Below are 27056 nucleotides of genomic sequence, written 5' to 3' on the forward strand. Positions count from 1 at the left end.
AAATCCCTATGTTTTGCCTTAGGAAAGCAAGTTGTAGACAAATGTGCATATATAATCTGATTCTATTGGGCTGTATGAACACAAGGAAGTAACTATACCAACCACCTAGAGATCCAAGGAAAGCCCCGTGCTTGAATCTAATCTCTCACAGTCCCGGATCCTGGGCCTATCCCAACCCACCCACACCTTACACCCTTTTATTCATACCCAGATCCCTGCCCCTACAACGGGTGTCCACCCACAGTCCCGCCCCCAGAACTGGTCTCCGCCCACCATCAGCCCCGCCCTTAAGCTTGGTCCCATCCATAGCCCCGCCCCTAGAATTGGTCTCCGCCAATCAGCACTGCCCTTCCGGGCCGGCACACCAACAGCCTGGTCCCCAACTCCAGCGATGCTCGGAACTGGTCTCCTCCCACAGCCAGGCCCATCCTCGAGGTTACCCGCTCTCATCCCCACCCCGGAACTGGAGGTCTCCGCTGTCAATCCCACTCCACGCCTGGTGCCGCCCACAGCCCCGCCCCAGATTTCGTCTGCGCCCCTGGACCAGATGTCTGCCCACTCAGCCCCGCCCTCCAAGCCCTGTACCATCAATTCTGAGAACTGGGCCCCGCCCCCAGATCTGGTCCCCGTCCCTGGAACTGGTCTCTGTCCGGTCACCCTCCAGGCCTGATACGGCCATAGCCAAGACCCCGCCTTCAGCCCCGCTCCGGAACCGGTCTCCGCCGAAGTCAGCCCCACCGCCTGGCTCCGCACCCCCATGGCCAACCTTGCCCCCGCTACTGCCCCAGGCCAGGGGCCAACGCTGTGCTCACTAAGCAAACAACACCTCTGGGCGAGGTTGGGGGTGCGTGGCAGCCGCTCCCTCCCGCCACGCCTGCGCCTAAGCGCCAAACCCCAAAACACGCCCCACTCTCCGCGCAAAACGGAAGTGGACGTGCAGCGCGGCTCGCCCCAGACCGGAAGCGGAAGCGCGGGGCGGTGCCGTGGGAGGAGCAGCGCGTGGGGCAGCGGGGAGCGAGTCCATCCGTCTCCGCGAGTCGGCGCTTTTGTCCCCGCGGGAGGGGCCGGGCTTGGTGAGCGGCGGGCGGGGACTCGGGTCGGAGTCTAGGGGCGACGTGGGCCTTGGGCACTGCCAGCCCCGGGCCCTGCGTCCCTCTCGGGAGCCGCGTTTCCGTCCTTGAGGCCTCGGCTGTGTGCTCAGGTCAGCCCGAAGCTGCTGTTTTCTCCTGGGTCGGGGCCCCGGGCCGCGGTCGCCTCCTCGGAGAGTCCCGGTCGCCCTCATCCGGGGCCGTTCTGCGCCCCAGGGGACTTTGGCTGTGGCTGGAGACTGTTGTGGTCGTCACAAATTTTGGGGAGGGGAGACTGTTACTGTCACCTAGAGGGTGGAGGCCGGGGAAGAGGGATGCTGTTTGCTCTTAGAGATCCTACGTTGTACAGGACAGTCCCCCACAACAAAGAATTATCAGTAGTGCCAACTTGGGAAACCCTGCTCTAGGGCCTTTAAAAAAAAAATCTCTCCAATTCTGAATAAACTATATAAACTGTTAAAAATTCAGCTTAGTCACTTAATTAGGGCCTCTTAAGTGACAAGATATTTTTAAAGCCTCTGGAGTCACCTTAGAATCTCTCTCCAGACTAGTAAGTTGAGCAAGTCAAATGCACACAGCATCAAGCTGCTTTCTCCCCTCTTAAAGAACACATGGCAGGATAGGAATCAGGTAAATCCAGGCTGGGCCCTTATTACGCATTTAATCATTGAGTACCCAAAAAAAGTGAATAGGATGGTGTTTCCAACAGGTATATCCAACAACTGTACAACCTGTAAAAAGCCTCGAAAGAAGTCTTTGTGCCTTTTTATTTCCAGGTGAGAAAAGCATCATTCAAGCTCAGATTCCTGCTGAAAGGAGCCACAAGGTCCACCTGTCGTCACTGACACGTGGGTTTCTGTGTGACCAGGTGAGTACAATGTGGAACCTACAGCAAAGTTCCAGCAGTCTCTGCTGTGTGGAAGAACTGCTGATGGGCTTTTCCTGTGCTCGAGTTGTAACCACATGAAAGTCACTAAGAGTGAAGGTTTCTTAAAAGTTCAGGGTAGGCAGGGCGTAGTGGCCCACACCTGTAATCCCAGCACTTTGGGAGGCCAAGGCAGGTGAATCACGAGGTCAGAAGTTCAACACCAGCCTGATGAAACCCTGTCTCTACTAAAAATGCAAAAAATTAGCCGGGCATGGTGGCAGGTGACTGTAATCCCAGATACTCGGGAGGCTGAGATAGAGAATTGCTTGAACCTGTGAGGTGGAGGTTGCAGTGAGCCGAGATCGTACCACTGCACTCTGGTCTGGGCAACAAGAGCAAAACTCTATCTCAAAAATAAAAAAATAAAAGGAAAAGTTTAAAGAAACAGAAGTATTTATGGTTATATGTGTGTAAGTAAGTATAGTTACTTGCAAATAAATATGTGTAACTGTAGATAAATATAGATTTTCTGGCATGCTGTAATACTAGAAGTTTCTGGATTTTATATAAGTATAAATATAGAAAATATTTATGTATATATGTAGTATTACAAGTCCTCCCACTGAAAACTAGCAGGACAGCTCAGCAACATTCTTAAGACCTGACTGATTTGACTTTTTTTTTTTTTTTTTAATTGAGACCAAGTCTTGCTCCATTGCCCAGACTGGAGTGCAGTGGCGTGATCTTGGCTCACTTCAACCTCTGCCTCCCAGATTCATGCAATTTTCCTGCCTCCGTTTCCTGAGTAGCTGGGACTACAGACATGTGCCACCATGCCCAGCTAATTTTGTTTATATTTTTAGTAGAGATAGGTTTTTGCCATGTTGGCCAGGCTGGTCTCAAACTCCTGACCTCAAGTGATCTGCCTACCTCAGCCTCCCAAAGTGCTAAGAATACAGGCATGAGCCACCACACCCAGCCATCAATTTGACTTCTAAAGGCATATCAGCCCTCCACCAAACTTCAAAATATAAGGGCATCTGTAAAAAGGATGATCTGAGCTTCCTTGTTACTAATGTGATTAGTAACAAATTTAGCATTGAATTGATGAGCGACCAGGTGTGTTTTGAGCAATGAAATTTTTTTCCTAATGAGATTTGAAATCATTTGGAAGAATATTAATCAACAACTTATAGATTGAAGGGTAGGGCAGTGGTTTCCAAAAAGATCGTCCTCTGCACCTTGCCTCCTGTATTAGTCGGCTTTCACACTGCTATAAAGAACTACCAGAGAGTTTTCACACTGCTATAAATAACTTCCTGAGACTGGGTGACTTATGAAGGAAAGAATTTTAATTGACTCACAGTTGTGCATGGCGGGGGAGGCCTCAGGAAACTTACAGTCATGGCGAAAAGCAAGGCACGTCTTACATGGCGGCAGGAGAGAGAGAGAAGAGGTAAGCGCCAGACTTTTAAACCATCAGATCTCATGAGAACTTACTCACTATCAGGAGAACAGCAAGGGGGTAGTCTGTCCCGATGATTCAGTTACCTCCTACCAGGCCCCTCCTCTGACATGTGGAGATTATTATAATTCAAGATGAGATTTGGATAGGGGGACACAGAGCCAAACCATATCATTTCTTAATAGGAATTAACTTCGTTTCTTAAAACTTCTCTGAGATAGCAGTATGGTGATTCATATTGCAGAGAATGATGTTAAGTAATCTTGTATTCAGTTGTGGGGTTTTTACTAATTGTGTGTGTTTGCACCTCTTCCATTCTAGCTTTTCTACAACATTCTTGAGGGAGTGTTTGCTTATCATGCAATAGATATTATTTGAGTGCACAGTTTATGGTGACTAGCCACCCTCATTCATTCAGGACCAAGGGATTTGCTATGGCACAGGACATCCAGTGTTCAAACCAGGACAATCCTTGGCAAACTAGGTCGCCTCCGTGAGTCAGGCCCTGGGTCAGATGCACAGCGACCCTGGAGGACCCGAAACAGGCCCTGTCTTACCTCCATAAAATGTACCTTCTAACAGGGAAGATGAATTTTAAACAGTGAATGACAGGAGTGATGTGGGAACTTGGCACAAGTGGACTTGGTCAGAGGGAACAGAGAAGCTTTCTGGGGAAGGATATTTAGCTTGAGAGCTTAAGCTGTTACAGAACTGGACTGGGGTCTGCTCATCTGGTGGTGCAGTAAACCCAGATGTCTACATTGAGGGTTGCTGCAATAGATAGAAAGGCTTCTTTTATGCAGAACAGTAAATAAGGAGGACCAGACCATTAAATGCTCAAATCCTGGCCTCCCCAGTGGCTTCTAGGCAAGGATTTTTTTTTTTTTTTTTTTTTTTTAAATGAGACAGAATCTCACTGAGTTGCCCAGGCTGGAGTGCAATGGCACGATCTCGGCTCACTGCATCCCCTGCCTCAGCCTCCTGAGTAGCTAGGATTACAGGCATATACCACCACACTCAGCAAATTTTTTATATTTTTGATAGAGACGGGGTTTCACTGTGTTCGCCGGGCTGGCCTCGAACTCCTAACCTCAGGTGATCCACCCACTTCGGCCTCCCAGAGTGCTGGGATTATAGGCATGAGCCACCACACCTGGCTAGGCAAGGATTTCTAAAGGCAATGGTAAATTACAGAAAAGCAGAAGCTACAGGTAATATCATAAAAGCAATGCATGGAGGTTACATGCTGGTTTAGACCTAAAAGGGCAAGGATATCTTGAAGCAGGAGCTTAGAGGTCATAGGCAGATTCAAAGATTTTCTGATTTGTAACTGGTTAAGGAAAAGAAGATTGGTTTAAAAATTTAGGGACTGTAGGAAAATGTTAACTGGCTGGGGGAAGTGACTTTTCTCCAAGCCCCTCAGGAAGAAACTTAGCACAAAGGGTGCTGAAGTTCAGCATTCACTTCCCCTTTATCTCGGGTCTCTGAGCCAGCAGATCCATTCAGTGGGGGTCCTCAGTGGGAGTCCCAGCCTCTGAAAGGCAACTCAGGGACACAGGTTGTTATCTTCAGTTTCATAGGGGAAGCAAATATCTCTGGAGCCTTAACTTCTTTGGCTGTTGTTTTAGATTACTATTACCTTCTTGTTTAACAAGTCCCTTATTTACTTCTGGGGCTAGCTGGATGCCAGGAATTTCTCTTTAAGGATCTTCAGGATTTTCCTTTATTTTCACGCTGGGGGTTCACAGGCCCCTAAAAAAGGGAATTGCTGTTTCATCTCCAAGTTGGGGTCAGATGTAGCTAGTCACAGGGCTCGACTGGAGTGAGGGGACAGGGATATATCAGCACTGCCTGTTGAGGAAGCTGCGTAAGGAAGTCCCCTGCCACAGGAGAGAGGCTGCCATGCTCCTTACACTGGGAACACGGGGATGGCTGAAGCCAAGACAAGAACAGGGAAAGAAGCCGGGCACAGTGGCTCACACCTGGAATCCCAGCACTTTGGGAGGCTGAAGCAGGCAGATCACTTGAGGTCAGAAGTTCGAGAGCAGTCTGGTCAACCTGGTGAAACCTCGTCTCTACTAAAAGTATAAAAATTAGCTGAGTATGGTGGTGCACACCTGTAGTCCCAGCTACTCAGGAGGCCGAAGCAGGAGAATTTCTTGAACCTCAGAGAGAGTTTACAGTGAGCTGAGATTGTACCATTGCATTCCAGCCTGGGCAACAGAGCGAGAGTCCTCATTAAAAAAAAAAAAAAAAAAAAAAAAAAAGAGAGAGAAGAACAGGGAAAGAGGTGTGATCAAGACCAAGAGGGAGGCAGAACCAGACCAGGCCTCACTTCAGACTCTGTTCTCAGGCCAGTGGGAAGAGACTGAAGAGCTGTGGGCCGGAAGGTGATGTGATTTGCATGTAGTGTAAGCATGTGGATTAACAAGGACTTCAGGATTCATAAAGAAGATGTTTAAGAGGCTAGAGAGGGGCTGGGCGCGGTGGCTCAATCCTGTAATCCCAGCACTTTGGGAGGCAGAGGCGGGTGGATCACAAGGTCAAGAGATCGAGACCATCCTGGTCAACATGGTGAAACCCCGTCTCTACTAAAAATACAAAAAATTAGCTGGGCATGGTGGCACGTGCCTGTAATCCCAGCTACTCAGGAGGCTGAGGCAGGAGAATTGCTTGAACCCAGGAGGCGGAGGTTGCGGTGAGCCGAGATCGTGCCATTGCACTCCAGCCTGGGTAACGAGCGAAACTCCGTCTCAAAAAAAAAAAAAAAAAAAAAAAAAAGAGGCTAGAGAGAAGGTGTTCTGAGGTAACTTAGGAATCAGATGATTCTTCCCTAAGCCTGGATGATGGTCTTGGAATAGGAAGGATGTAGAAAGAAGAGACCTGGGAGTTAGAACTGAGAGAATGTGTTGCTGCTCGCTTTCATCCATGCCTTGGTCAGAGGGCTCACAGTGCCCACTGTGCCCCAGCTCCTGTCTGTGCAAACCTGCAGGCAGCCCCCTTAGCCTAGGGCTATGTGCCCACTTTTACTTCGCCACTCACAGGGCCTCGCCTCTGCATCCTCAAGGAAGTCAGGCCTCCGCATGTCTAAACCCTGTCCATTTTGGTAGCCACTAGCCACATGGAGCTATTTCAATTACACCAATGAAAATGAAACACAATTAAAAATTTGTTTTCAGGCCAGGCATAGTGGCTTATGCCTGTAATCACAGCACTTTGGGAGGCCAAGGCGGGTGGATCACCTGAGGTCAAGAGTTCTAGACCAGCCTGGCCAACAGGGTGAAACCCTGTCTCTACTGAAAATACACAAATTAGCTGGACATGGTGGTAGGTTCTTATAATCCCAGCTACAAGGGAGGCTGAGGCAAAATTGCTTGAACCTGGGAGGCAGATGTTGCAGGTTGGGCCACTGCACCCCAACCTGGGTGACAGAATGGGACTCCTCAAAAGAAGAGGGAAAGAGGTGTGACCAAGACCAAGAGGGAATGTGAAAAGGTGCAACTGCTATGGAAAAGTTTGGCAGTCACTCAAAAAGCTTTCGGTGGCAAAAATTGCAATCACTTTTGCACCAGCCTGAAAGCTATCACATAGTTTATTCAACCAGTCCCCTACTGATGGTCATTTGTGGTATTTTCAGCCCTTTGCGATTATACGAAGTCCCACAGTGAATTATCTTACACTTCTTCTAGTATTTGTGTACCTTCGAGATAGATTTCTAGAAGTGGGATTCTAGGAAAGACCAGATGTTTTCTGCAGCCTTGCTTGACATCAGCGAATTTCCTTCCTGAGGGGTTGTCCCCAGCAGTGTGTGAGAATGAAGGGTGTGGGCCACTGTGTCTCTGGTGACCTAACAGTTGGGAAATAGTACCAGAGTTGCTCTAATCTGCGTCTCCCTGTGAATGAAATCACTGGCGATTCCGAAAGGGTATTGTCCTTGGGATGATAGTGGGGAAGCCAGATTACACCATGTGAGGACTGAGGAAGGGAGACAGAGTGAAGAGCTCTGGCTGGGATGCGGACTGGGCAGTAACCAGAAAGAAAGCTGTGCTGCGAGCGTAGGCTCATGGCACTGCAGAAGATGACAGATCAGGCTTGAGGGGTGTGAGGAGGAGTATAGCAGCAGAGGAGAGCTTGAAGGGAAAGGGCAGAGGAGAGAGCTTCAAGCATGGACAGCTCCTCAAAAGCAGGAGGGTGGACCCCAGGCCAGAACTGCCCAGCAGGCCCCGTGGAGAAGGCAGGTGGCTCCTTGTCTGCGACTGGAGGAGCGGGGAGAGCAGGGCGCAGGTTGCAGTGCTGGCAGCAACACGGGAAAATAGATTCTTACTTGTGATCGTTACCCTGAGAAGTGGGATCCTGATTGCCTGCTGAAAATGAGATGCTTTGTCATCTCTTGCTGCCTAACAAATGATCTCAAACCATAGTCACTTAAAACAATGACCGTTTATCGTCTCCCTGTTTTTGTGTTTCAGGAATTCAGGAGTGGCTTGGCTGGAAGGCTCTGGCTGGAAACTTGCAGAAGGCTTTCAGCTGGGTCTGCATCATCCAAAGGCCCCACTGGTACTGGGGGCCCCTCCATGGCCTGCAAGTCAGAGCTGGCTGTTGGTGGGAGGCCTCAGTTCCTCTCCACCTAGGCCTCTCCACAGGGCTGCCTGAGCATCTTCCCAGCATGACGACTGGCGTCCGCTAGGACAGCATCCAGGAGACCAAAGCAGAAGCTGCGGTGCTTTCTGGGACCTGGCCCTGGAAGTCACTCCTGCACCCACCCCCGCTGTCTCCTATGCTGTATTCTGCTGGTCACACAGGTCAGCCCTAATTCCATGTGTGTGTTGGGCCTACACAGGGTGTGAGCATCAGAAGCCTGGGATCACTCATTAGGAAGCAGTTGCCACAGAGGGGACAGGGGAGGAGCTGTGAGGTAGGATCACCCAGCAGGGCTGAGGGTTCTTTTCATGTTGGTGACTGTGTTCTTTCAGAGTGGCATCGTCACAGCCTTTACACAGAGTCGTCTGCCTTAATGCCCCTGGAGTGGGCAGATGATGGAAGTCACACTTGGCTAGAGTTCTGCTGGTCTGGCCTGATGGTGGGGGAGGGAAATGAGCTGAAATGAGGGGCAGCTGGGTGAGGATGAAATCAAGAGTAGGGGTGGCTAAGGCAGGACGGTGAGTGTCCGAGGCAGAGTCCAGGCAGGAATGGGGTGACCGAGGCAGAGCACGAGCAGGAGTGGGGTGACTGAGGCAGGAGAAGGACTGACTGAGGCAGAGTTCAGGCAGGAAGGGGGTGACTGAGGCACAGCACAGGCAAGAGGGGGGTGACCGAGGCACAGCACAGGCAAGAGGGGGGTGACCGAGGCACAGCACAGGCAAGAGGGAGGTGACCGAGGCACAGCACAGGCAAGAGGGGGGTGACCGAGGCACAGCACAGGCAGGAGGGGGGTGACCAAGGCAGGAGAGGGTAGCTGAGGCAGAGCACAGGCAGGAGAGGAGATGACTGAGTCAGAGCACAGGCAGGAGGGGATGACTGAGGCAGGAGGGGGTGACCGAGACAGGAGGGGTGACCGAGGCAGGAGGGGTAACTGAGTCAGAGCACAGGCAGGAGAGGAGATGACCGAGGCAAGAGGGATGGCCGAGGCAGGAGGAGATGACCGAGGCAGGAAGGGGCGACCGAGGCAGGAGGGGGTGACCGAGGCAGGAGGGGGCGACCGAGGCAGGAGGGATGACTGAGGCCTGCATGTGGTCAGAGGACATGGCGGTGAGAGAAAAAATGAGCGAACATGATGAAAGTTGAGGAGGGAGATTGGGTTCAGAGAGAGGGGAGTTTTGGAATGTCATTCTGGGTGATGACCACGCCTGAGGTGACCTGTGGAAACACGTAGCTGATGGGGAGAGAAGGGACAAAGGGCCCTGGAGCTGAGAAACTCCTGAGACCCTGAGGGTCTTTGATGTCATCCAGAAGCTGGAACTGGAGGTGGGAAGAGTGATGGAGGCAGGCGTCTGAGTCCCCAGGGAAGGAGGGAGTAGCTGGGACTGCATTTCTGGCCACACCTGGGTGGGAAGAATGTGCCCTGAGACTACACGAAGCCAGGGTTCTTAAAGCAGGTGGAGCAGAGTGGTTGAGCTGGGGACGGAGGAAAGCACGTTTTCCATCAGCTGGCCTTGAATTCATTGCCTGCTCTGCAAAATAAAGGCCCAGTGTGGAAGCCAGAATTTGCATTTGAAGGATGAGCCGAGGAGGGCCTGTCCCCAGCAGCCCGAGAGGGAGGAGGCTGTGGGGACTCGGAGTGTCCCATTTCTTCCAGAGCACTGTCCTGAGGGTGCCTCAGGAAGAAGGGAGGCGCGTCCTGCCTCCCGGCTGCCCTGTTGCTGTCGGAGTCACAGGATGTCGGCCCTTGTCCTACCCGCCGCCGGTGGTGAGTCGTGGGGTCTTGGCATTTCTCATAGTCAGGATTGAAAGGCTCTGACCCTCAGCCTGGGACGGGACTGGGCCTGGGCAGAGCAGGTGAGGCAGGAGTGGAGCCCCAGGGGCCCAGAGGTCCTCCGTGCCCGACAGGGCGGCTCTTGGGATTTGGGACTTAGGTGTTTGGGTGTCTGTGGATGTGACCTGTTAGTGAATGTGCCGGAGCTTTTGAATTCTCCCTTTATTTCTGTTAACCTGATAAAAACTGATGTCCTTGGAAGCTGTTTCCTCGTCTGTGAAGTGGGAATAATCTCTTCCCCAGGTGCAGTCAGACCTTGAGCCCTGTTACCTTTCGTTGGTGAGACAGGGCTGTTTGGGTGTCTTAGGAGAGTTGTGGGTAGGTGTTTGCATGGGGTGTAGGTAGGTGCTGTGTGGGCGTAGGAGGGGGATATGGTCAGTCACAGGCAGATACGTGGGTGTTAGACAAGCCTAAATCTCCGGGACTCATTTCTCCTCCTCCAGCTTCGTCTTCCCCATTCTCAGCCTCTCAGCAAAAAGGACACACAGAAGGCCGAGGGCTGGTTAATGAGCTCCTGACAAGCTGGCTACAGGTGAGTTGGATTCTCCTTTTCCCAAATTGTTATTCCTTTAGCCAGAAGGTTGGATTTGATACCTCCCAGCAGCCTGGAGCCTCGCAGCCAAACTGGCTCCTGAGGCATCCCAGGATTTCCAAGCATCTGATAGAGGGTGAGGGCTGCCCAGAAAATGTCAGTGTGTGTGGACGGTTACCGGAGGTTCAGAGCATTCTCCAGGGTCCATAAATACATCATGTGCTCCTGAGAGTTTTAAGGGAAAGCCAAGTAAAGGCATGACGATGTTCTAAGCCCAAGCAGTTTATAAAAGCCATACAGAAATCATTCATTCACTTACCAAGTATTCCTCTGATTTCTGCCATGTCCCGGGCCCATGCTCCCCTGGAGACTGAGAGAATAAGATTACAGGAGCCCCCGGTCTGAGAGAGAAAAGACAGTTGCTCTGGGGTACTGTGCATTAAACCTGAGGAGTGGCCTAAGGAGTCAAGCATTGAGGGCTGAGCCTGGAAGCCAGGGAGCGGAGCTCAGAACCCCGCCCCACATCTCGTGCTCAGGTTTCCCCAGCCCTGGCTCTGTTCTCCTGGGCCCTCTTCCTGTGCAGTTGGTGAGGGTTGTCCTCAGCTAAACTGTGATGTTTGTGATGCTTTAGGGGTTGGTGACCTTCGAGGATGTGGCTGTGGAGTTCACCCAGGAGGAGTGGGCGTTGCTGGACCCTGCCCAAAGGACACTGTACAAGGATGTAATGCTGGAGAACTGCAGGAACCTGGCCTCCCTGGGTAAGCCTGACGTCATTTCTGCATTTATTTAATGACTCTCGTGGCAAGACTTGCCTTATTTTTTTATTGTGGTAAAATTCATACAACATAAAATTCACCATTTTAACCATTCTTAGATGTCCAGTCCAGTGGTTTTTAATATATTCATGGTATTGTGCAACCATCAACACTATCTAATATCGCACCATTTTCATCACCCCTGGAAGAAACCCCATCCCCAGTAAGCAGTCAATCCTCATTACTTCCGTACTCGCTGCTGCTGGTAACCAGTCATCTGGTTTCTGTCTTTAGGGATTTACCTATCCAGAACATATCATATAAATTGAATTATAAAATTCGTTCGTTACCATTTGTGTCTGACTTCTTTCATGTAGCACAGTGTTTGAAAAGCTTAGCGATGTTGTTCCAGCGTTTCGTTCCTTATGACTGAATAATATTCCATTGTATGAACATACCACATTTTGCCAGTTCGTTTTTCTGTTGATAAACATTTGAATTGTTTCCACTTTGTGACTATCATGAATAATGTATAAGTTTTTGTTTAAATGCCCACTTTGCATTTTCTTGGGTATATACTAGGAGTGGAAGGCTAGGTCACATGACATTTCTGTATTTAGCCTTTTGAGGAACTGCCATATTTTATCACAGCCGCTGCCCCACTTCACATTCACACCAATGCGTGCGAGTACCGGCTTCTCCACGTCTTTCCCAGCCCTTTTTCTTTTTTTTTTTTAATTGCACTTTAGGTTCTGGGGTACATGTGCAGATCATGCAGGACGTGTTGCATAGGTACACACATGGCAATGTGGTTTGCTGCCTCCATCCCCCTGTCACCTATGTCTGGCATTTCTCCCCATGTTATCCCTCCCTGACTTCCCCACCCCTCCACTGTCCCTCCCTTGCCCTCCCCAACAAACCCCAGTATGTGATGCTCCCCTCCCTGTGTCCATGTGTTCTCATTGTTCAACACCCGCCTATGAGTGAGAATATGCAGTGTTTGATTTTCTCTTCTTGTGTCAGTTTGCTGAGAATGATGGTTTCCAGATTCATCCATGTCCCTACAAAGGACACAAACTCATCATTTTTTATGGCTGCATAGTATTTCATGGTGTATGTGTGCCATATTTTCCTTGTCCAGTCTATCATCAGTGGGCATTTGGGTTGGTTCCAGGTCTTTGCTATCGTAAACAGTGCCACAATGAATATAAGTGTGCATGTGTCTTTATCATAGAATGATTTATAATCCTTTGGGTATATACCCAGTAACGGGATTGCTGGGTCAAATGGAATTTCTATTTCTAGGTCCTTGATGAAGCGCCACACTGTCTTCCACAATGGTTAAAATAATTTACACTCCCACCAACAGTGCAAAAGTGTTCCTATTTCTTCACATCCTCTCCAGCATCTGTTGTCTCCAGATTATTTAATGATCGCCATTCTAACTGACGTGAGGTGGTGTCTCAATGTGGTTTTGATTTGTATTTCTCTAAAAATCAGTGATGATGAGCATTTTTTCATGTTTCTTGGCCTCATATATGTCTTCTTTTGAAAAGTGTCTGTTCATATCCTTCCTCCACTTTCGGAAGGGTTGGTTTGTTTTCTTCTTGTAAATCTGTTTTAGTTCTTTGTAGATTCTGGATATTAGCCCTTTGTCAGATGGGTAGATTAGAAAAATTTTTTCCCATACTGTTGGTTGCTGGTTCATTCTAATGATTGTTTCTTTTGCTGTATAGAAGCTGTGGAATTTAGTTAGGTCCCATTTGTCTATTTTGGCTTTTGTTGCCAATCCTTTTGGTGTTTTAGTCATGAAGTCCTTGCCTATGCCCATGTCCGGAATGGTTTTGCCTAGGTTTTCTTCTAGGGTTTTTATGGTGTTAGGTCTTATGTTTAAGTCGTTAATCCATCTGGAGTTAATTTTAGTGTCAGGTATCAGGAAGGGGTCCCGTTTCTGCTTTCTGCACATGGCTAGCCAGTTTTCCCAACACCATTGATTACACAGGGAATCCTTTCCTATTGCTTGTTTTTGTCAGGTTTGTCAAAGATCAGATGGTTGTAGATGTGTGGCATTGCCTCCGAGGCCTCTGTTCTGTTCCATTGGTCTATATCTCTGCTTTGGTACCAGTATCATGCTGTTTTGATTACTGTAGCTTGAAATCAGGTAGTGTGATGCCTCCGGCTTTGTTCTTTTTGCTTAGGATTGTCTTGGCTATGCGGGCTCTCTTTTGGTTCCATATGAAGTTTAAGGTGGTTTTTTCCAATTCTGTGAAGAAGGTCATTGGTGGCTTGATGGGGATAGCGTTGAATGTATAAATTACTTTGGGCAGTATGGCCATTTTCACGATAGTGATTCTTCCTAACCATGAGCATGGAATGTTTCTCCATTTGTTTGTGTCCTCTCTCATTTCCTTTGAGCGGTGGTTTGTAGTTCTCCTTGAAGAGGTCCTTTACTTCCTTTGTTAGTTGTATTCCTAGGTATTTTATTCTCTTTGTAGCAATTGTGAATGAGAGTATGCTCATGATTTGCTCTCTGTTTGTCTGTTATTGGTGTATAGATATGCTTGTGATTTCTGCACATTGATTTTGTATCCTGAGACTTTGCTGAAATTGCTTATCAGTTTAAGGAGATTTTGGGCTGAGATGATAGGGTCTTTTAAATATACAATCATGTGGTCTGCAAGTAGAGACAATTTGACTTCCTGTTTTCCTAATTGAATACCTTTTTTTTTTTCCTTGCCTAATTGCTCTGGCTAGAACTTCCAATACTATATTGAATAGGAGTGGTGACAGAGGGCATCCTTGTCTAGTGCCAGATTTCAAAGGGAATGCTTCCAGTTTTTGCCCATTCACTATGATATTGGCAGTAGGTTTGTCATAAATAGTTTTTATTATTTTGAGATATATTCCTTCCATACCTAGTTTATTGAGAGTTTTTAGCATAAAGGGCTGTTGAATTTTGTCGAAGGCCTTCTCTGCATCTACTGAGATCATCGTGGTTTTTGTCTTCGGTTCTGTTTATGTGGTGGATTACTTTTATAGACTTGCGTATGTTGAACCAGCCGTGTATCCCTGGAATGAAGCCTACTTGATCGTGATGGATAAGCTTTTTGATGTGCTGTTGCAGTCGGTTTGCCAGTATTTTATTGAAGATTTTTGCATCTGTGTTCATCATGGATATTGGCCTGAAGTTTTCTTTTTTTGTTGAGTCTCTGCCAGGTTTTAGTATCAGGATGATGTTGGTTTCATAAAATGATTTGGGAAGGATTCCCTCTTTTTGGATTGTTTGGAATAGTTTCAGAAGGAATGGTACCAGCTCCTCTTTGTATGTCTGGTAGAATTCAGCTGTTAACTCGTCTGGACCTGGAGATTTTTTGGTTGGTAGGCTATTAATTGCTGCCCCAACTTCAGCCCTTGTTATTGGTCTGTTGAAGGTTTCAGCTTCTTCCTGGTTTAGGCTTGGGAGGGTGCAAGTGTCCAGGAATTTTTTCATTTCTTCCAGGTTTACTGGTTTATGTGCATAGAGCTGTTTGTAGTAATCTCTGATTGTAGTTTGTATTTCTGTGGAGTCAGTGGTGATATCCCCTTTATTGTTTTTTATTGCATCTATTTGATACTTCTCCCTTTTTTATTAATCTGGCTAGTGGTCTATTTTGTTGATCTTTTAAAAAAAATCAGCTCCTGGATTTATTGATTTTTTTTGAAGCCTTTTTTTGTGTGTCTCTGTTTCCTTCAGTTCTGCTCTGATCTTAGTTATTTCTTGTCTTCTGCTAGGTTTTGAGTTTTTTTAATCTTGCTCCTCTAGCTCTTTCAATTTTGATGATAGCATGTCAATTTTAGATCTTCGCTCGCTTCTCTGGTAGGCATTTCCTAGAGATTCTGGTACGTTTTGTCTTCATTCTCGTTGGTTTCTATGAACATCTTGATTTCTGCCTTCATTTCATTGCTTATCCAGTCAACATTCAGGAGCCAGTTGTTCAGTTTTCTTGAAGTGGTACGGTTCTGAGTTAGTTTTTTAATTCTGAGTTCTAATTTGATTGCACTGTGGTCTGAGAGACTGTTGTGATTTCTGTTCGTTTGTGTTTGCTGAGGAGTGATTTACTTCCAATTATGTGATCAATTTTAGAGTAGGTGCCATGCGGTGCTGAGAAAAATATATATTCTATGGGTTTGGGGTGGAGATTTCTGTAGATGTCTGTTAGGTCCACTTGGTCCAGATCTGAATTCAAGTCCTGGGTATCCTTGTTAATTTTCTGTTTTGTTGATCTGTCTAATATTGACAGTGGAGTGTTAAAGTCTCCCACTATTACTGTGTGGGAGTCTAAGTCTCTTTGTAGGTCGTTAAGAACTTGCTTTATGTACCTGGGTGCTCCTGTATTGGGTGCATATATATTTAGGATCATTAGTTCTTCTTAATGCATTGATCCTTTTACCATTATGTAATGCCCTTTTTTGTCTCTTTTGATCTTTGTTGATTTAAAGTCCATTTTCTCAGAGATTAGGATTGCAACTCCAGCTTTTTTTTCGCTCTCCATTTGCTTGATAAATCTTCCACCATCCCTTTATTTTTAGCCTATGTGTGTCCTTGCATGTGAGATGGGTTTCCTGAATACAGCACGTCAGTGGGTTTCGACTTTTTATCCAATTGGCCAGTCTGTGTCTTTTGACTGGGGCAGTTAGTCCATTTACATTTAAGGTTAGTATTGTTATGTGTGAATTTGATCCTGCTGTTTTGATGCTAGCTGGATGTTTTGCCTGTTAGTGGACATACTTTCTTCATTGTGTCAATGGTCTTTACCATTTGGTACGTTTTTGAAGTGGCTGGTACTTGTTCTTTTCCTTGTTTAGTGCCTCTTTCAGGAGCTCTTGTAAGGCAGGCCTGGTGGTGACAAAATCTCTCAGCAATTGCTTGTCCATAAAGGATTTTCTTTCTCTTTTGCTTATGAAGCTTAGTTTTTGGCTGATTATGAAATTCTGGGTTGAAAGTTCTTTTCTTTAAGGATGTTGAATATTGACCCCCACTCTATTCTGGCTTGTAGGGTTTCTGCGGAGTGATCCGCTGTGAGTCTGATGGGCTTCCCTTTGTGGATAACTCGACCTTTCTCTCTTGCTGCCCTTAGCATTTTTTTCTTTCATTTCAACCCTAGTGAATCTGACGATTATGTGCCTCGGGGTTGCTCTTCTTGAGGAATGTCTTTGTGGTGTTCTCTGTATTTCCTGGACTTGAATGTTGGCCTGCCTTGCTAGTTTGAGGAAGTTCTCCTGGATAATATCCTGAACAGTGTTTTTCAGCCTAGATTCATTCTCTCCGTCACATTCAGGTACACATATCAAACGTAGATTAGGTCTTTTCACATAATCCCATATTTCTTAGAGGCTTTGTTCATTTCTTTGCACTCTTTTCTTTATTCTTGCCTTTTCATTTTATTTCATTGAGTTGATCTTCAATCTCTGATATTCTTTCTTCTGCTTGGTTGATTCAGCTGTTGAAACTTGTGTATGCTTCGTGAAGTTCTCATACTGTGTTTTTCAGCTCCATCAAGTCGTTCATATTCTTCTCTAAGTCATTTGTTCTATTTAGAATCTCATCTAACCTTTTTTCTAGGTTCTTAGTTTCTTTGCATTGGGTTAGCACATGTTCTTTTAGCTCTGAGAAGTTCGTTATTACCCACCTTCTGAAGCCTGTTTCTGTCAATTCATCAGATTCATTCTCCATCCATCTTTGATCCCTAGCTGCTGAGGAGTTGTGATCCCTTGGAGGAGGAGAGGTGTTCTGGTTTTTGGTGTTTTCCTCCTTTTTGCACTGGTTTCCTTCCATCTTAGTGGCTTTATCTACCTGTGGTCTTTTTTTTTTTTTTTTTTTTTTTTTTTAATAGAGACAGGGTTTTGCTGTGTTGGCCAGGCTGGTCTCAAACTCCTGGCCTCAAGTGATCTGCCTGCCTCAGCCTCTCAAAGTGCTGGGATTACAGGTGTGAGCCACGACTCCCAGCCTTCTGCCCATGTTTTATTTGGGTTGTTTCTTTTTGTTGTTGGATTGTGAAAGCTTATTTTATGTTCTGGATACCAAATCCTTATTCAAAATACAACACATAAATAATTTCTCTATTTTGTGGGTATCTTGTCATTTTCTTGATGGGGTGCTTGGATGCACAAAAGTTATAATTTTAACCAGGCACAGTGGCTCACGGCTGTAATCCCAACACTTTGGGAGACCAAGATGGGCAGATTACCTGAGGTCAGGAATTCAAGACCAACTTGACCAACTTGGTGAAGCCCCATCTCTACTAAAAATGCAAAAGTTAGCCAGGCACAGTGGTAGGTGCCTGTAATCTCCAATACATTGAAGCTTGAGGCAGGAGAATCGCTTGAACCTGGAAGGCAGAGGTTGCAATGAACTGAGATCCACTGTATTCCAGCCTGAGAAACAGAGTGAGACTCCATCTCAAAAAAACCAAAAAAGGTTTAATTGTAAAGAAGTCTGTTGTATGTAGTTTTTGTTTCTTGCTTGTGTTTTTGGTGTGATACCTAAGAAACTATTGCCCCTATGTTTTCTTCCAAGAATTTTCTAGTTTTAACTCTTCCAGTTAGTTGTTTCATCTATTTTGAGTGAATTTTGCATATGGTGTAGAGAAAGGGTCAACTTTACTCTTTTGCATTTGTATATCCAGTTATCTCACCACCTTTATAGAAGATACGGTTCTTTCCCAGTCAAATGAGCTTTGCACCCTTATTGGAAAGTATGTGGCCATACACACTGGAGTTTATTTACGTACTCTCAATTCTATTCCGTTGGTCTATATATCTTGAACTCCTGACCTCAAGTGATCCGGCTGCCTTGGCCTCCCAAAGTGCTGCGATCACAGGCATGAGCTGCCACTCCTGGCTCCATTGGTCTGTATATCTGTCCTTGAGTCAGTACCACCCTGTCTTGATGACTGTTACGTTGTAGTAAGTTTTGATAATAGTAAGTGTAAATCTTCCTACTTTGTTACTCTTTTTCAGCACTTGTCTGTTCAAGATCCCTTGTAGTATCACAGATTTTCAGATCAGTTTGTGCGTTTCTGAAAGAAAAGAAAACTATCAGAATTTTGATAATGATTCTTTTACCACTGTAGATCATTTTGGGTAGTATTGTCACCTTAGCAATATTAAGGCTTCAGATACATAACCTTCTGTTACTCATTTTTAATCTCATTCTGTTATGATTAGGGAAGATACTTTATATGAATTCATTGTTTTTAAATTTAGTGAGACTTCCTTTATAGTGTAACATGTGATCTGTCCCAGAGAATGTTCCATATGCATTTGAGATGAGTATGCGTTCTCTTGTTGGGTGATATGTTCTTTCTATATCTGTTAGGTCTGATTAGTTTATAGTATTGTTTAAGTCCTCTGTATCCTTTTTGGTCTTCTCTATCCATTATTGAAAGTGGAGTATTGAAGTCTCAAACTCTTATTATAAAACTCTCTATATCTTTCTTCAATTATGCCAGTTTTTACTTGATCTCTTTTGGAGTTCTTATTAGGCACCTATATGTCTATAACTGTTATATTTTCTCCATGAATTGATGCTTTATAAATGTATAATGTCTTTCTCTGTGTTTTATAACAATTTTTCTTGTATGAAATATCTTTTTCCGTTTGTTCATTATCAATCATATTTGTGTTTTTGAATGAAAAGCAAGTCTCATATAGACAGTATGTGCAGATTCTCTACAACTTTGATGGGGTTATCTTCCAGTAAAGCCATTGTAAGTTTAAAATGCCATAAGAAAAAATTCAAAACAATGAAAAAAGAAAAAAAAAGTCAAAAATGCATTTAATTCACCTAAGCTACTGAACATAATAGTTTAGCCCAGCCTAAACATACTCAGAACACTTACATTAGCCTACAGTTGGACAAAGTCATCTAACATAACAGTATATTTTATAATAAAGTGTTGAATATCTCGACAGTTATAGACTATATATTGAATATTGTACTGAAAGTGAAAAACAGAATGGTTATAGGGTACTTGAAGTGTAGTTTCTACTGAAAGCATATGACCTTTGCACCGTCGAAAAATTAAAAGCCCATACCATTGTAAACTGGGGACCATCTGTAATTGGGTTATTTTTTAAATCCATTCTGCCAAAATCCACCTTTTAATGTGTAATTACTGACAAGGAAGGAGATACTTCTGCCTATTTACTGTTTGCTAAATACCTATTTGCTTTTTTCTGTGTGTCATATCATTTTTGTTCCTCAGTTGTTTCATTGTTGTTTCCTTTAGTGTTGGATATTTTCTAGTGTACCGTTTTGATTCCCTTCTCATTTCTTTGTATTCTTTTTCATTGTTTTCTTAGTGGTTGGCCTGGGAATTCTAATAAGCATTTTAATTTATAACAATCTAGTTTAATAGCAACTTAGTTTCAATAATATATAAAAACTTTGTTTCATTATAGATGTTTTGTTTAGTAATTTTGTCACAAAGTACATCTGTATGCATTGTGTGTCCCTTAATGTACATGTATAATCATTTATGGTTTTGTCTTTTAAACTGTGTAGTAATAAAAGAGAAGTTACAAACCAAAAACACAGTGTCAGTGACTTTGATATTTACCTCTGTATTTACGTTTACCACTGTTCTTCACTTCTTTCTGTGGATTCAAGTTACTGTCCATTATCTTTTCATTTTGTCGTGAGGTCACCTTTATCATTTTTTGTAGGGTAGATATAGTAGTGACAAACACTCAGTCTTTGTTTATGGGAAGGTCTTCATTTCTTTACTTTTGAAGGGGAGTCTTGCCAGATGCAGAATTCGTGGTTGCCGTTTTTTCTCAGCACTTTGAATATACCACCCCAGTGCTTGGTGGTCTCCATTGTTTCTGACGAGAAATTGTCTGTTAATCTTACCAAGGATCCTGTGTACATGATAAGTCACCTCCCTCTTGCTGTTTTTAGGATGCTGCATTTGTCTTTCAACAGTCTGATTAATGTGTGTTTGATGCCAGTTGCAGTGGCTCCCACCTATAAGCCCAACACTTTGGGAGGCTGAGGCAAGAGGACCCCTTGAGGCTAGGAGTATGAGACCAGGCTGGGCAACTTAGAGAGACCCTGTCTCTACAAAAAAAATTAAAAATTAGCCAGATGTGGTGGTGCACACCTGTGGTCCCAGCTTCTTGGGAGGCTGAGGTGGACGGATTACTTGAACCCAGGAGATCAAGGGTGCAGTGAGCCATGATCATGCCATTGCACTCCAGCCTGGGTGACAGAGTAAGAAGACCCTGTCTCAAAGTGTGTGTGTGTGTGTGTGTGTGTGTGTGTGTGTGTGTTTCAGTATGAATCTATTTTTTCAAGTTTATTCTACTTGAGTTTGCTGAGCTTCTTGGATTTGTACATTTGTGCCTTTCTTCAAATTTTGAGAGATTTTTAGCCATTATTTCTTCCACCTTCTTACCCCTTTCTCTACATCTCTCTTTTCTCTGCATCATATATATGTTGTTATGTGTGATAATATCCCACAGGTCTCAGGCTCTGTTCATCTTTTTTAAAGTTTTCTCTCTCTCTCTCTCTCTCTCTCTCTCTCTCTCTCTCTCACTCATTGATAAAGGTTCTCACTTACTCTGTCCCCTAGGTTTGAGTGCAGTGGACTGATCACGGCATACTACAGCCTTGACCTCTTGGGCTCAAGTGATTCTCACATGTCAGCCTCCCAGATTGGGAGGCAAGGCTACAAACATGCATCGCCATACCCAGCTAACTGTTTAATTTTTTTTGTAGAGTCAGGGTCTCACTATGCTACCCAGGCTGCCTCATCCTCCTGCCTCACAAGCAATCCTCCTGCCTCATCCCCACAAAGTGCTGGTATTATAGGCATGAGCCACCACACCAGGTCTCTCTCTTTTTTCTGCTCCTCAGACTGGATAATATCAATTGTCCTGTCTTCATGGACACCAATTTTGTCTTCTGCCTGCTCAAATCTGTGTTGAAAGTTTCATTTCAGATACTGTACTTTTCAACTCAGATTTTTATTTGCCTTCCTGAAGTTTCTATCTCTTTACATTTCCATTTTTGTATTTTTTTTAATATGCCATAATCGTACCTGTTTTGCTGTTTCTCATTTGATGAGAATTTGTACTCATGGTTTCCTTTAGGTTTGGTTTTGTTTTGTTTTGTTTTGTTTTGTTTTGTTTTGTTTTGTTTTGAGACATAGTTTCATTCTTTTCGCCCAGGCTGGAGTGCAGTGGCGTGATCCCAGCCCATCATAACCTCCACCTCCCAGGTTCAAGTGATTTTCCTGCCTCAGCCTCCCGAGTAGCTGGGATTACAGGCATGCACCACAACCCCCAGCTAATTTTGTGTATTTAGTAGAGACGGGGTTTCTCCATATTGGTCAGGCTAGTCTTGAACTCCTGACCTCAGATGATCCACCTGCCTCAGCCTCTCAGAGTGCTGGGATTACAGGCATGAGCCATCATGCCTGGCCTCCTTTAGTTCTTTATACGTATTTCTTGTACATCTTTTAGCAGGTTTAAAATAGTTGATTTATTTTACTTGTATAGTTAAGTCCAGTGTTTGAACTTCTGAAGGGACAGTTTCTACCAGCTTCATTCTTGTAATGGGCCCAACATTTGTTTCCTTGCCTGCCTCATAATTACTTTGTTGAAACTAGACATTTGGAATACTATAAAATAACAATTTGGGAATCACCCATCTCCAGTTTGTTTTGCTTCTTGTAGTTAGTATTGTATCTGTAGAACATAACAACAGTTCTTTTTTTTGGAGATAGAGTCTTGCTCTGTCACCCAGGCTGGAGTACAGTGGTGCAATCTAGGCTCACTGCAACCTCTGCCTCCCAGGTTCAAGCAATTCTCCTGCCTCAGCCTCTGGAGTAGCTGGGATTACAGGTGCTCACCACCACACCTGGCTAATTTTTGTATTTTCAGTAGAGACAGGGTTTCACCATGTTGGCCAGGTTAGTCTCAATCTCTTGAGCTGATGATCCACCCGCCTCAGCTTCCCAAAGTGCTAGGAGTACAAGTGTGAGCCACTGTGCCCAGCCACATAGAACAGTTCTAAAGTTAGTTCTAAAATAGAACTATTTTATATTCTGAAGTTCAATAATACTGTATATTATAAACTACTGTTAGAATATACAATAGTTCTATTTCAGAACTAACTTTGTAATGTCTGTATTTGTCACGTGTGGCCACTGAAGTCTCTTCTGATAGCTTAATGGTCGTATAGTGATTTGAAAGCCTGGAACAAAAAAGGGAAAAAAACTTCCAGTCTCTTTACATGGGCTCTACGTGTACATAGGGACATGCCTTTAATACTTAGGTAGGCAGTTAACTCTGCCTTGCCCTTCATTTCTGGCTTGTGCAGAGCCTGAAGGTCAGCAAAAGGTAAGGGTTTTGTGCCTTCTGAGGTGTTTTCTGAATATGTTCCCAGCCCTGAGTATGTGCTTGGAATTATAGGTTCCTGAGAATTTGAGGAAGACTTTTCAAAGTCCTACTCCCCAAACATCTTTTTCCCCATTTTTCCTTCCAGGCTTTTTGTTTAGTCTTTGGTTTGCTTCTGCTGTTTTCTCTTGCCTCAGGTAGTACTGACTAGTACATTTGCCTCTGTGTTCTTAGGTCTGTACTGGGGCTTGAGTATAGTGATGAATTAGACAGATGTGGTCCCACCTGCATGGGCTGTCTCTCATTCCTGCCTTATGGACTGAAGATCTCTTTCTCGCCTTGACTTTATATTCTTCATGTTTAAAAGTTTTGGGGCCACTGAAGTGTGCATTTGAACTTAGGTGTAGGCTTCTAGGGCTGTTTATGCCCTGTTACCTTGAATATTGAGTTGAATGTTTGCATTTTTGTTCCCTGTGAGAGTTACCATGTGCATTAGAATTAAGGCATCATTTATTTCACTGCTCCTAAAGTCACACTTTTCCATCTTCAGAAATGTTGGTTTTGTTTCATGGAGTTGGTTGTCCCCAGCACAGTTCCCTGTATCATGTATATTTTTTCCATAAATAGGTTGTCATGTTAATAAACCCAGACTGATATCTCAGTTGGAACAAGACAAGAAGGTAATGACAGAGGAAAGAGGAATTCTACCAAGCACCTGTCCAGGTGAGCAGCAGGTGGATGTGAGCCCTTGTGAGGAATAGCTCTGGCCAGTAGCTTGGTGGTTGGCAGTATTACATTAGTTAATGTCAATCAGGGAACTTCATAAAATGCTCTTTTCCTGACCAAGATGCACGAGAACATTTGGTATGAGCGCCCTTGTGTACTTTCTTTTCTGACTCTCTCTTCGTCGTCTCATACTTCGCTTCAGGCTCAGGGAAGAAACAAAGATGCACGTCTTTTTAAAATTTCAGTCAAGTTCCTTCCCACCTTGCATTCCTGATCGCTCTTCTTTTTGTCAATCTGTGACCAGTCTCAATTTGTCTGGAATCTTTGTTTAAAATGAATTCTTAAACTTTTCATAACCAAATCCTCTTTGTTGCAAACATCCTCAAACACCCTGATCCCTTAGAGCAGGCGTCCCCAAACTTTTTACACAGGGGGCCAGTTCACTGTCCCTCAGACCGTTGGAGTGCCGCCACATACTGTGCTCCTCTCACTGACCACCAATGAAAGAGGTACCCCTTCCTGAAGTGCGGCAGGGGGCCGGATAAATGGCCTCAGGGGGCCACATGTGGCCCGCAGGCCGTAGTTTGGGGATGCCTGCTCTAAGGGATCAGGGTGTTTGAGGATGTTTGCAAAAAAGAGGACTTTGAAAAGTCTTACTCATATTCTCAGGAACCTATAATTTCCATTTCTTTCCTCCATCAACCTAAATTTCTTTTCCGTTTGTTTCAGATTTGGAGACTCTACTTAAAGCCAAATGGTTAACTCCTAAGAAGCATGTTTTCAAAAAAGAACAGTCTAAACGTGTAAAAACAGTAAGACTAACATGGGTGATTTCTGGTTTTCTACAGTAGGAGAATGCCCTAAGTTTAGCAAGGGTGCAAAATAACCAGGAGAGGCATTAAAAGAAAGTGTCATTTATAATTGAGAATGCCATGTCCCTGGAGAGACACTGTGAAAATTGTAAATTTTTAGGGAAATACGAGTTAGCTCCAAACTTCTTTACAGAGAGTTCCCACAAGTAAATATTTCCTGTCTGTGTCTCAGATATTGACTGCTGGAAATGAAACTTCATCCAGAAGTTATCAGAAAATGTTTTGTGAATCTGATAAGGGCTTGTGGCAAAGCATCTATCTTTTTTAACTTTCTTAGAACTGAAACTGGGCAGAAACCATATACAACCACTTAAAGTGCCAAAATGCCAATTATAATAATGTAATAGAATTCCTGGAAGAGAAAATTCCTATGAGAACGTTAAGTATTTCCTATATTATAAATTATAGTTATCATTCGTCTCTTAATCCTCAGGAAAGAAGTCATCGTGGAGTGAAGCTCAATGAATGCAATCAGTGTTTTAAAGTCTTCAGCACAAAATCTAACCTAACTCAGCACAAGAGAATACATACTGGAGAAAAACCCTATGACTGTAATCAATGTGGAAAGTCTTTCAGCAGTAGATCTTACCTAACTATTCATAAGAGAATCCATAATGGGGAGAAGCCCTATGAATGCAATCACTGTGGGAAAGCATTTAGTGATCCCTCATCCCTTAGACTGCATGTACGAATTCACACTGGAGAAAAACCCTACGAATGTAACCAGTGTTTTCACGTCTTCCGCACTAGTTGTAACCTCAAAAGCCACAAGAGAATTCACACAGGGGAGAACCACCATGAATGTAATCAGTGTGGAAAAGCTTTCAGCACAAGGTCCTCCCTCACTGGGCACAATAGCATTCATACAGGAGAGAAACCTTATGAATGTCACGATTGTGGAAAAACCTTCAGGAAGAGCTCTTATCTGACACAGCACGTAAGAACTCATACCGGAGAAAAGCCCTATGAATGTAATGAGTGTGGGAAATCCTTCAGCAGTAGCTTTTCTCTTACTGTGCACAAGAGGATACATACAGGGGAGAAACCCTATGAGTGCAATGACTGTGGAAAAGCCTTTAATAATCTCTCAGCTGTGAAGAAGCACTTAAGAACTCACACTGGAGAAAAACCCTATGAATGTAATCATTGTGGGAAATCCTTCACTAGTAACTCCTACCTTTCTGTGCACAAGAGAATACATAATAGGTGGATATGAATTACTGCAGGAACTTCTGGGGGAAAGCACTCATTGATCTTTCATCCTTTAGATATTTTGAGAGAGCTCACACTGGATGTTTGTTATTTGTTACAGCGTAACAAATGATCCCCCAAAACTTGGTGGCTTCAAACACCAAACATTTATTATCTCACAATTTGTACAGGTCAGGAATTGAAGAACAGCTTATCTCTGTAGTTGCACTGCAGGATCTTTCATGTGCTTATGTGCAGTCAAGATGTCAGCCAAAGCTGTGGTCATCTAACATCTTTACTGATGAATAGTCCACTTCCAAGATGACCCATTCACATGCCTAGAAAGTTGGTGTTGGTTGTTGTCAGGGGACCTTCGATCATTAACATGTAGGCCTCTTTACAAGACTGAGTTCCTTTATGATTTGGCAGTAAGTTCTCCCCAAGGTTAGTGGGCCAAGAGAGGACCAGTACAGAGACCAAAATGGTTTTTATGACCTATCCTCAGGAGGACTGTTAAGCTCTCACTTATTTCCTATTGTATCAGTCTCACAACACACCAATCTTGATACAATGTGGTAGACTACAGAAGGTATGAATGCCAGGAAACAGATCACTCAGAAACATCTGGGAAATTTGCCATGGAATTAATGAAGAAAAGCCCTTAGCACATCACCCTTTTAATCTAATGAATATGAAATAACATTCAGTAACTCCCATTAATTCACTCTGAAGAGAGAAACCTTTTGAGTACAGTCTGTGTGGTAAAGCTCTCAGCTCGAACTCTCACCCTGATGGGCCCAGAAGATGATGTACTGAGAGAATCCTGAAGGATGGAACAGCTGTAGGAAAGCCTTCCGTGATATCAGGGATTCATGTGACAGCTCACAGTAAGGGAGAAAGTCTGCAAATGTATCATCAGAATGCAGAAGCCTTCAGGGACAGTCATCCCATAAGACACACTGGAAATCACACATGGAACAACACTCAAATGTGGAATACCGTACAGCAAAAGTGTTCACGTTACTGAGCAAAACACAGTGTGGTCTTCTTCAGTGACCATGGGAAAGCCTTGAATGTTCTCTCAGTTTCTAAGGGACTTGAGAATTAATTCTGGAGAGAATGCCCGATTGAACATCAACATTGGAGAGCTTTCCGTTTTTCCACATTAGTTAGGAAACTTGTGAGCGTTCACACTGTAGAGAAACTTGCAAATATGAAGAATAAGAGAAAGCCTTCAGTGATGCCTCTATGTTAGGGAAAATATGGAACTTCTCCCTGGATGCAAAACCTATGAGTATATTAATATTGGAAAATTTTTCAGTGATTCTTCTCTTTCTTGTATATGAGAGAACTTATTTGGAGAAACCCCTAGGAATGTAATCAGTGTTAGGATGCCTCAGCCTCAACTCCATTGAGTGGCCACAGTTTTTACTGGGAACAAAAAGTATGATAACTGTTTTATTTTCTCTCTATCCTAGTATGGCAAATACTGTTGGCTTCTTTCTCAGTGTCAATTCTCTTCTGTGTATTTGCTTAAAGAAAGTAACATGTTCAAGTTTATCAGTGTCTCATCTATAGATTGGACCGCTAGCTCATTAATTTTTTAGTCTTCCTCCCCCAGGGAAAATTAATTGGAAGTCTTTCTTTTAATATAAACATTTGTGTATAGCTGTTCCCAAAATAAACATTAACTTATATTTCATAA

At 44.4% G+C, this 27056-nt stretch overlaps 1 protein-coding gene across 3 annotated transcripts; it reads left to right on the forward strand.

Moving 5' to 3' along the window:
- Positions 1-981: 981 nt before the first annotated feature.
- On the forward strand, positions 982-27056 carry ZNF558 (zinc finger protein 558). 3 transcript variants are annotated; one of them, XM_039467122.2, is made up of 9 exons: positions 982-1073; positions 1865-1956; positions 7891-8223; positions 9717-9827; positions 10337-10425; positions 11057-11183; positions 23190-23285; positions 24018-24100; positions 24594-27056. In XM_039467122.2, the coding sequence occupies exons 3-9, from the start codon at positions 8199-8201 to the stop codon at positions 25374-25376; spliced, it is 1314 nt and encodes a 437-aa protein (XP_039323056.1). In that variant the 5' UTR covers positions 982-1073; positions 1865-1956; positions 7891-8198; the 3' UTR covers positions 25377-27056. The 3 variants fall into 3 exon arrangements, with proteins under 3 accessions (XP_039323056.1, XP_003938958.2, XP_010347903.1); XM_003938909.4 differs by lacking the exon at positions 982-1073 and adding an exon at positions 1081-1201; XM_010349601.3 differs by lacking the exons at positions 982-1073; positions 23190-23285 and adding an exon at positions 1081-1201.

Source organism: Saimiri boliviensis, chromosome 14 (genome assembly GCF_048565385.1).
Source record: "Saimiri boliviensis isolate mSaiBol1 chromosome 14, mSaiBol1.pri, whole genome shotgun sequence".
Classification (NCBI taxonomy): domain Eukaryota; kingdom Metazoa; phylum Chordata; class Mammalia; order Primates; family Cebidae; genus Saimiri; species Saimiri boliviensis.